The following is a 10236-nucleotide window of genomic DNA, read 5'->3' as shown; positions in this document are numbered from 1 at the left end:
CCCTGGGCCAGTGAGACAAGGGGCAGGCATAAGTATTTCTCTTTTTAAAATATACTAAGCATTATTTATTTATTTGAAAGACAAACTAAGAGAGAGAGAGAGAAAGAGAGAGAGAGATCTTCCATCCACTGGTTCTCTCTGCAAATGGCTGCCACATCCAGGCCAAAACCTGAGCCTGGAACTCCACGTGGTGACCAGAGCCCAGGCACTTGAGTCACTTCCAAAGGCTTTCCCAGGTGCATCATTAGCAGGGAGCCAGGTAGGAAGCTGAACATCTGAGACTCCATCCAGCAACAGGTCTGGGATGCCAATGTCAGAGGAGGCAGCTTAACCCACTGCACCATTAGCTGGCCCCCACAAGCACTTCTGAAATGCCTTCAGGGTCTCTCCCATCTTCCCCCTGTCCAATCTCCTTAACACACTGGCACTCAGCCATCCTCCATGTCTTTTTTTTTTTTTTTTTTTTGACAGGCAGAGTGGACAGTGAGAGAGAGCGACAGAGAGAAAGGTCTTCCTTTTGCTGTTTGTTCACCCTCCAACGGCCACCGCGGCCAGCCATGCTGATCCGATGGCAGGAGCCAGGTACTTACCCTGGTCTCCCATGGGGTGCAGGGCCCAAGTACTCGGGCCATCCTCCACTGCACTCCCTGGCTACAGCAGAGAGCTGGCCTGGAAGAGGGGCAACCGGGACAGAATCCGGTGCCCCAACCGGGACTAGAACCTGGTGTGCCGAAGCCCCAAGGCGGAGGATTAGCCTAGTGAGCCGCGGCGCCGACCCTCCATGTCTTCTGAACAGAGCTTTCATTCTCTCCCACGTGACCAAGCTGAGAATATTCCCAATCTTTCTGCACTTCTTCTATTTGATTATGAGTCCCTCCTTTAATCCTTGTTTTGCTCATTCATTGCCTGGGAGCAGTTACAAGTAGCCATGCAGTAGCCCGTGTGCTCTGCTGCTTAGAAATTGGTGCCGCTGGGTACCTGAGATCTTTCACGTTTACCATCTGAGTCCCAGAAGCCTGAAGCGGATAGGAACCCAGCCCCTCCACTGGGCCTTGGAGGCAGATGCCATCAGGGCCTACTCTGTCCTGTTTTCCAGCTCCCTCGGCCTCAAGTGTCTTGCCTGCCTTCTGATATCAAATCGAGCACTGAATTCAGCTCACTGAACTGAGGGAGGGGTGCAGCCAACCCTACAGGACTCTGATCCCTGGACTCGTGAGCTCATTGGTTTCTCCAACAGCTGACATCCCCGTGTTCAGTCTGGCTGAACTGGATCGGAAGTGGAGCAGCCAAGACGAACCGGCACCCATATGGGATGCCGGAGCTTCTCTATCTCTCTTTCCTTCTCTCTCTTTGTAACTTTGACTTTCAAATAAATAATTAAATAAATCTTTTTTAAAAAAACATACAAGACATACTAGCATTTATTAAGTGTTTATTAATTTCATCTGCTTGAAAAGCAGAGCAAGAAAGACAGAGATAGAGAGAGAATGTCCATCTGCTGGTTCACTCTCCAAATGTCTGCACAGGACAAGCACTCAATGGAGACCACATGGACTTAGTTTGGAAAAATCACTTAGCAACGAAACAGCTGCACTGCAGCAAGAAGCACCAACACCACGCTGGGGCCGAAGAGAAGCCCCGAGTGCACCTGCCAGTGCCTGAGAGGTCCAGCTCTTGCAGGAAGCTCTAAGACATGCACAGGGTCAGGAAAGCAGGGCCACGAAGAGGAAGAGCGAGCGTGGACACTCCCTCTGAGGCTGCACTTTCTACACAAAGACTTCAAATCCGCTCACTCAAATACGTCCAAAGAGAGACAAGAGATCGTTTCAAAAACGAAGGGAAAGTGAGCAGTGGTATCTTATCACAGTGAGATTTTCCTTACAGAGACAGACTCCATGGAGGAAGCAGACAGACACCGTAGAACTGGAAAGCACAAAAACGGAAATGAGATCCACTGCGGGGATCTTGAGCAGACGTGAGCGGGCAAGACAGAGTCAGCGAACGCAGGAAGGGTCAGCGGGAGCATCCACTGTAGGACCAGAACAGGCCTGCGCATCCACGAGCAGAGGCTCAGCCCACCCAACACACAGCACACACAAGTGAGTCCTGGGCAGGAAGCCAGCCAAATGGTCCTGACAGACCACGTGCACAGGGTGACTGAGAGCTCCAGATTTAGTGAAGAACCATCTGCTCACCCAAGAGGCTACCTGGACTCCAAGCAGGGTAAACTCCTAGGATCTACACCTGTGAGGCAGGAAGTTAGAAATTAGCCTGTGCCTGTGAGAGGGGTGTGAGGGAAACGAAGCCCCCGCATGGAGGGAACCGGAGGGAGGCAGCAGCCTCCAGCGGCCTGGAAGGCTCAGCTTGGCAGCAGCTCAGCATTTCACTAGGAGGTCCTGCCCAACACCAACAACACCACAGCAGGCCCAGTCGCCCCCAAGGAATGCGCCCAGGAGATTCCTCTCTGCCCATTGCCAAGTGGGATGCCCAGTCTGATAACTGTGGCAATAAAACCTCGCAAGGAATGTAAATGATTTCTCACCCAGCAAATCATTTGTTCAGGAGAAGAGGATGGATGTCAGGAGAAACGGCAGGAAGAACTGGACCCTGTTCCCTGTAAGTCCTAGTCTGAAGACCGACTGCCCCCTCCACTCTTTCCTGACTGCTGCCGGGCCTGGCAGGCGTATTTCTCTCAGTTCTTGGCTGAGTTGCCCACGTGCTGCCACGTGCATTCGCGTCATTAGAATGTGTAACTTTGCTTTCCCCAGTCTGAATGGCGAGGCACTGTTTCTCAGATTCCATCTGGAGAGGTGCCCATCTGTTCTGATGGACACTCTACCTTGCTGACCATTCCTCTGTCTCATGCCTGTATTCTTTCTTGTGAGAAGACAAGAACCTCTATCCCACCCACCTCTGCCAACACACCTACATGTATCATAATCCAACAATCAAAAGATACAAGAAATTTGGAGTAGGCATTTGTGTTAGTGGTGAAGATGCAATTTAAAGGGGACAGCACAATGCTGTAGAGGGTAAGGCCACTGCCTGCAATGCTGGCACAACGCATGGGTGCTGGTTGGTCCCCAGATGGCTCCACTTCCAATCCAGCTCTCTGCTAATGGCCTGAGAGATGCAGCGGAAGATGGCCCAAGTGTTTCAATCACTGCCACCTATGGAGGAGACGTGGACGAAGTTCCTGGCTCCTGGCTTCAGCTTGGCCCAGCACTAGCCATTGCAGCCACCTGGAGAGTGAACCAGTGGTTTGAAGATATCTGTCTCTGCTTCTGTCTTTCCTTCTTTCTCTGTAACTCTTTCAAAATTAATAAATAATTCTTTAAAGAAAAAAAAAAGATGGCTCTTAGGACACTCCTGTCTCACATCACAGTGCCTGGATTTGATAGCTGGCTCTGCCTCCTGACTCCACATTCCTGCTATCGCACACCCGGGGAACAGCAGTCAGTGATGACTCAAGGCATTGGGTTCTGTCATCCCATCGGGAGACCTGGATTGGGCTCCTGGCTTGCAGGTTTGGCCCCAACTCGAGGTGATTGCAGCCATTTGGAGAGTGAAATAGTGGAAGGTGCTAGGGAGTTTATCTCTCTTTCTCTGCCACTCCAATAAATAATTATTTGAATAATGAATCAGGAAAGGAGGAAGAATGTGGGTTATTAACCTCAAAAGGCCTAAAAAAATGTTTTCATCAGGTTTTTAAACAGAAGCCCCAGGGTGCAGAAAGCAGGGGGCTGACAATGCCTCTGAGGAAGTGAGGGGGGGCACCTCAGGTATAGGAAAAGAGCTCCAGGCTCCCCCAAGGGCTGCTCAGGGGTAAGCAGAGAGCTGTGAGAACAGTCGCCTGCACACACCCAGCTTCACAGTGGCTCAGGCAGGCCAGAGTCCAAGCGTCTGGGCTGGGCGGTGAGCCAGGTGCTGAGCCTCACAGAGAACAGGGGATCTCATGCCGTGTCTGCGTTGACATGTGTGAGGCCTGTGTGTGCTTGTGAGCATGGGGATGGTGGGAGTGTAGGAGACTGTATGTGTATACATATTTGTGTACATATGTGTGTGAATGTGTAGTATGTGTGAATGTGTATGTGTGTGTGCGTACGTGTATGTGCATGCATGTACCTGTATGTTTGTACAAGTGTGTATGTGTATGAGTCTATATGTGTGTGTATGTGTGTGTGTACCCTAAGGTGTGTCTGCACAGGTAAGTGTGCAGGGTGAGGGACAGGGGACAGGACAACCTCACCCCATCCTGCTGGCTGCCCCAGGGTCCCTCTGATATCTGTGACTTCCCTGAGACCCACCCAATGTAGATGACAAATGGAGAGGTAAAGGACACTTCGAATACAGCAAGAGGGGTGGGGGCAGAGCTAGGACGTGAGCTGGGGGAGATGCTGTAACCACAACAGTGGGTGTGAACCTGGTGGGAGAGGTAGGGACAGGAGCAGATCAGAACCTGGGTCTCCTAGGAGCGACCAGGACCTTGGGGAGTTGGAGGAGGGTAGGGAGTCCTTCTCCTTCACCTGCCAGGCCTCTCCACTTCCACCTGGGCAGTGCAGGGGGAGGGAAAGGACCTTTGTAGCCGTCATGAACTGAGCTACCCTGGCCCCTCCCTGTACCCTCTGGTGGCTGGCAACAAACAAGCAGGCTCAGGGCAGAGGACAAAGGCTGGTTTAAAGCTCCCCTTATAAAGGCACGGCCTGGCCTGGTTGGGCAATGAGAGGGTAGTGAGAGTGCCCTGGCTGGTGCCAGGTGCCTGGCTGGTGGGGTGCTAGGTGTTGCCTTAGGATTGCAGTGAGCAGCGAGGCAGCCATGGGGCTCCTGTCGGGAGAGGCACTGGCGCCCCTGGCCGTGGCTGTGGCCATCTTCCTGCTCCTCGTGGACCTGATGCACAAGCGCCCACGCTGGGCTGCCCGCTACCCGCCGGGCCCCGTGGGCATACCTGGCCTGGGCAACCTGCTGCAGGTGGACTTCCGAGGCATCCCGAACTGTTTCCGTCAGGTGAGGTGGTGGAGATGGAGGGCGGCAGAGGTGGGGGACCCAGCAGAACAAGGGGAGTGGGTGGATCTTGGGCTGGACAAGGACCGGGTGAGACCAGGAAGCTGGTGTCAGAGGCTTCCAGGGGAAGGGCCCCGAGCGGGCCTGGGACAGTTGGGATTTCCCAAGGCAATGCCTGGGAGGGCAAAGCCCGGGGTGGGGCAGGACTTGGCAGCTTTTAGCCCCTCCCCCCGATGGCACACAGGTTATGCAGGCCCCAGGGCCCCTCTGATTACATCCCAAGGAGAAGGTTGGGGGTCGGGAGCAGGGCCCTGAGCACCACTGGAATCAAGGAACCGAGGCTGATGAGAGATGCCGCAGCCTGGTTCCAGTCTTGTCACTGCTCACCTCTGTGACCCAGGTTCTCTCACCTGTAAAACGGGATGGGTCTGCGCCCCACTGACAATGCTGTGATGCTGGCAAGGCCACAGCTGGGTGGTGGGGCCCAAAGGGGATCCCTCAACCAGGGGGACAGGACCCCCAGGATCAGGGGGTCACAACTTGCACCTGCCCACATGGGGTCCCCAAGGCTTAGCGGGACAGTGGGACAGGCAGCTCTCGGGGACCTGGTCTTGATGGATGCCCTGAATTTGGCTCTGCAGCTGCGTCACCACTATGGGGACGTGTTCAGCCTGCAGCTGGCCTGGACGCCTGTGGTTGTGCTCAATGGGCCGGCGGTGATTCGGGAGGCACTGGTGACTTATGGCGAGGACACCGCGGACCGCCCTCCAGCACACACTTTGGAGCCCCTGGGATTCGGGCCCCATGCCCAAGGCAAGTGGAGGCAAGAGATTTGTTAGGGTGAGAGCAGAGGGACCTTGACCATGGATAGCACAAACAGGGGTGGTGACCTAAACTTGGGATCAGAAGGCAGGGACAGTGCAGACTTGGGGTCAACACATCAAGTAGGTGCCTGGGTAACCAAGAGTTTGGGGTGATGGGAACCAGATACGGGGTTGATGGACAGAGTTCAGGGGCAGAATTAGAGGTGGTGCCACCCACTGGCCATGCCCACAAGTCTGCTCTGCCTTCAGGGGTGGTAATGGCACGCTATGGCCCAGCGTGGCGTGAGCAGCGCCGCTTCTCCATGTCCACACTGCGCAACTTCGGCCTGGGGAAGAAGTCACTGGAGCAGTGGGTGACCGAGGAAGCCACCTGCCTCTGTGCCGCCTTCGCCGACCATGCCGGTGGGTGACAGGCTGAGGGCGCTACTGGGCTCTAAGGAGGGTAGCCAGGGGCACCCTTAACCATACCCCCACCCCCAGGATGCCCCTTTAGTCCCAGCATGCTCCTGAACAAAGCTGTGTGCAACGTGATCGCTTCACTCACCCACGGGTGCCGTTTTGAGTATGACGACCATCGCTTAACCAGGCTGATGGACCTGACACAGACCATATTAAAAGAGTCAACTGGGAACTTGCCGCAGGTACGGGGCTAACAGACACTGCAGGAAAGGATTTGCATCCATAGGAGCAGGGAAAGGGCATTCATAGAGGCCACAGCAGCAGGTAAAGCATGGAACCGGGAAATCCCAGACCACAGCCATGGGAGAGGAGTCCAGAGTCCACGGCCCCAGGAGAGGGAAGGAAGCTGTCCCTCAGTAGGGCTGGGTGCCAGGCAGCCCGTGAGATCTGAGTTCAGCTTTGTCTTTGGCCATCCCCAACCAGGACAGGTTCATGGTGGGGATGGGCAGCCTGAGGCACGGCCAGGTGAGCCCCGAGCACAGGAAGATCCCGCCCTCCTCTGAGCAGGTACTGAACGTGATCCCCATACTCCTGCGCATCCCGGGGTTGGTGGACAAGGTCTTCCATGGGCAGAAGGCTTTCATGGCTCTGCTGGATGAGCTGGTGACCGAGCACCGCATGACACGCGACCCAGCCCAGCCTCCCCGGGACCTGACGGACGCCTTCCTGGATCAGGTGGAGAAGGTGAGAGGCAACGGCCAGGACAGGTGCAGGGCAGGGGGTTCGGGGTGCTGTGAGGCCCAGCCAGACAAAGTGGGGCCTGTGCATCCCCCTCCTACCAGGCCCCTGGCTGCCAGGGACAGAATGGGAGATCATGTGGGGGCTTCTGTCCCTCTGAGCCACTCCTCTGTCCTGGCCCAGGCCAAGGGAAACCCTGAGAGCAGCTTTAACGATGACAACTTGCGCTTGGTGGTCGCTGACCTGTTTGCTGCCGGCATGGTGACCACATCGATCACACTGTCCTGGGCCCTCCTGCTCATGATCCTGCACCCGGATGTGCAGCGTGAGCCGAGCTGGGGCTGAAGGGTTGTGGGTGGGGGAGGAGCAGGCAATGGCCTTTGATCTCAGCCTGGACACCTGGGGTCCCTAGCATGGTTGGCTCCACCTCCTGTGAATGTGACCACCTTGTCATGTGGGCACAGGCCCAGCACAAGATGGAAAAGTGGGTCCATGCTCAGCTCCCAGAGACCAAATTCACTTTGGGGACACTTGTCTGTCCAGGCCAGGTCCAGCAGGAGATCGATGAGGTCATAGGGCCGGCGCGGCGACCAGAGATGGGGGACCAGGCGCGCATGCCCTACACCACCGCTGTGGTTCACGAGGTGCAGCGCTTCGCTGACATCGTCCCGCTGGGGGTGCCTCACCAGACATCGCGGGACATTGAGGTGCAGGGCTTCCTCATCCCCAAGGTAGGCCGGGCCCTCACCCCCTCAGCACCCCTGCCCGATCATAGCCCCAGTAGTCCTCCTACAGTGAGACGGATGGAGCCCAGACTGCCCAGCCTCCATGCCCCAGGCACTGACTGAAACACCCTGAGTGGGGTGGGTGCAGAGCAGAGGCAGGGCCTGTGTGTCACCCAGAGTCCCTGGGAGCAAGGGGAAGACAAACTAAGATGTACTACCAGACGTCCTAGGAACCATTGCACACAGGGACAGGTGGCATCAGGGCTGCCAGGGAGCTGTGACATTTGGCCCTGCCATGGCTGAGCAGAACTCAGCCTACGGCTCCTTGAAAGAGTCCAGGTGGGTGCAGGTCAGGCCTGGGCCCTGAGAATGGGGTAGGGTCTGGAGTCCTCCCAGCCCAGGCCCCTCTCAGGACAGAAATCCTCTGCCCAGGGCACAGTGCTGTTCACCAACCTGTCATCGGTGCTGAAGGACGAGGCCGTCTGGGAGAAGCCCTTCCGCTTCCACCCGGGACACTTCCTGGACGCCCAGGGCCGCTTCGTGAAGCAGGAGGCCTTCATGCCTTTCTCCGCAGGTGCATGGGGTGCCCGGCTCCTGGCCCTGGCCCTGGGGACAGTGGGAGGATGGAGCCCAGGCTCACTGAGCCCCTGACCCCCCACAGGCCGCCGCGCGTGCCTTGGGGAGCCCCTGGCCCGCATGGAGCTCTTCCTCTTCTTCACCTGCCTGCTGCAGCGCTTCAGCTTCTCGGTGCCCGCGGGACAGCCCCGGCCCAGTGACCAAGGGGCCCCTGCTTCACTGGTGACCCCGGCCCCCTACCAGCTGTGTGCTGTGGCCCGCTAGTGGGGGTTCTGAGTCCCCAGCCCACCCCCAGCAGGGCCCTGATGCACAATAAAGCAGTCTCCTGGCTCCCCTGTGGTTTCTGAGTCCACCCTTGGCCCCTGGTGAGCCCCTAATGTCATGGGTGCTCAGCCACCTGCCTGAGGCCACCCCCACCCCTGCCTCATCTGCCTTACCTGTCTTCTGGATGCATCTCAGACCTAGGGGACCCGATGCTCATAGAGGACAGCTTGCCACGTCCCCCATTGGCCACACTCTGGATGTGTGTTGGTGACAAAAGCGGTGCAGCAGTCTTGGCTCTGAGTGTGGGGAGCAGCAGGTGTGTGCATGGGCGTCTGTGTGGCATCAGCCCCAGCTCCGGCTGGAGAGAGTGTTGGGGTCCCCAGACCTCCCTCAGGCTCTGTGATTTGCTAGAAGCCCTCCCAGAACTAGGAATGCCGTCGTCCTCACTGTGATGGTTTATTCCAGCCAAGGGACGTGTTCGGAATTCTGGGGAGGGGCTCCTGGGGCCACATCCATCCAGGGCAGACATGAGCTTCTACTGATCCTTCCTGGAGGACTCATCCTGACAGAACTTGGTTCTCCCAGCACCGCTGTGTGACAGGCACAGAGAGGCTGGGGGCCAGGCAGCTCCCTGGGCTGTTTCCAGGGCTGTGTTGGGGATTGGTCACAAGGCTGAGCTCAGTGACACAGGCCCGCGATCACCATTGGTCACATCGTCAGCCTCGACTGTGGTGCAGTCCAGGTCGCAGGCACGAGAAGGCCCTGTGGTCAGGGAGGGCAGTCCAAGGCTGCAGGCGTGCTTCCCAGCGTCCCGTGCGGAGTCAGTGTCTCAGTGTGGGACGTGGGGCTGAACTCCTCCACCTGCTGCACCGCCCCACTCTGCACATCCAGCAAGGTGGTGTGTGTCTTGGCACATCTCTGTCCTCGTTGGTGCGGTGCTGGGCGCTCTCAGCCGTTTGCAGCTGTGCCGGGCGTGCTGGGTGGGCACACTGCGTGTGCAGCTGTCATCCCAGAACTCTCTTCAGCAGCAAACCTGACCTCTCACTGTCACACTGTAACTCACCTCTCCGCCTCCCCGCACCCGGCAGCCTCGTGGGCACCCTGGTCTGTGAACCTGACCGCTAGAGGGCAGTCGTGCACGGGGACCCACACTCCAGGGGACTCGGGCGCATTTCCTGTAGCCTCAGGTAGCCTCATGGATGTGTCCTAGGAGCAGTCTGTATCTGTCATTACAAAAGGAATTATTTCATTTATTTCTATGGCAGCTTGGGGGATGATATGGCTTCAGTGGCCCTGTTGGACCTGACCTAAGCCAGCAGCCTGGAACTCCATCCTGTCTCCCTTGTGGGTGGCAGGGGCTCCAGTACTTGGGCCCTGTTAAGCTCTTTCGCAGGTGCATTAGCAGGTAGCTGGATCAGATGTGGAGCTGCCAGGACTCAAAGTGGCTCAGGTTCGGGATGCCAGCTTTTCAAGAGTGACCAGTACCACAACACCAGTCCATTTCTGTCCTTTTGAATCCAGATGACATTCCATTGTATAGATATGCTGGGCTATGTTTTTATATATCTTTGCAGTATCCTGATGGTTTGCTATGTGAATAGATCAGGCTATTAAAATTCACGGTGGACAGAATGAGCTCCTTTTACCATGGTTTCTGGTGAAAATGGATGTATGCAGCCCTCTTGTCATCTCTGGGGCAGTAGAAGACC

At 56.7% G+C, this 10236-nt stretch overlaps 1 protein-coding gene across 2 annotated transcripts; it reads left to right on the top strand.

Moving 5' to 3' along the window:
- The first annotated feature begins 4736 nt into the window (after window positions 1–4736).
- Window positions 4737–8598, top strand: CYP2D24 (cytochrome P450 2D/II). Of its 2 annotated transcripts, XM_070051293.1 has the most exons (10): window positions 4737–4756; window positions 4796–5004; window positions 5643–5814; window positions 6075–6227; window positions 6306–6466; window positions 6792–6968; window positions 7146–7287; window positions 7506–7693; window positions 8120–8261; window positions 8349–8598. In XM_070051293.1, the coding sequence occupies exons 2-10, from the start codon at window positions 4816–4818 to the stop codon at window positions 8525–8527; spliced, it is 1503 nt and encodes a 500-aa protein (XP_069907394.1). In that variant the 5' UTR covers window positions 4737–4756; window positions 4796–4815; the 3' UTR covers window positions 8528–8598.
- Window positions 8599–10236: the final 1638 nt, after the last annotated feature.

This window comes from Oryctolagus cuniculus, chromosome 11, assembly GCF_964237555.1.
Source record: "Oryctolagus cuniculus chromosome 11, mOryCun1.1, whole genome shotgun sequence".
Taxonomy (NCBI): Eukaryota; Metazoa; Chordata; class Mammalia; order Lagomorpha; family Leporidae; genus Oryctolagus; species Oryctolagus cuniculus.
The sequence above is the reverse complement of the archived record's forward strand: the minus strand, read 5'-3'. Positions and strand labels throughout refer to the sequence as shown.

Excerpts from the sequence above, each read along its gene's own strand:
- CYP2D24 (XM_070051293.1), top strand. The coding sequence starts at position 4,816 with ATGGGGCTCCTGTCGGGAGAGGCACTGGCGCCCCTGGCCGTGGCTGTG. Across the intron at positions 5,815-6,074 it reads ATTCGGGCCCCATGCCCAAG|GGGTGGTAATGGCACGCTAT; the intron begins GCAAGTGGAGGC and ends CTCTGCCTTCAG. Across the intron at positions 8,262-8,348 it reads CTTCATGCCTTTCTCCGCAG|GCCGCCGCGCGTGCCTTGGG; the intron begins GTGCATGGGGTG and ends GACCCCCCACAG.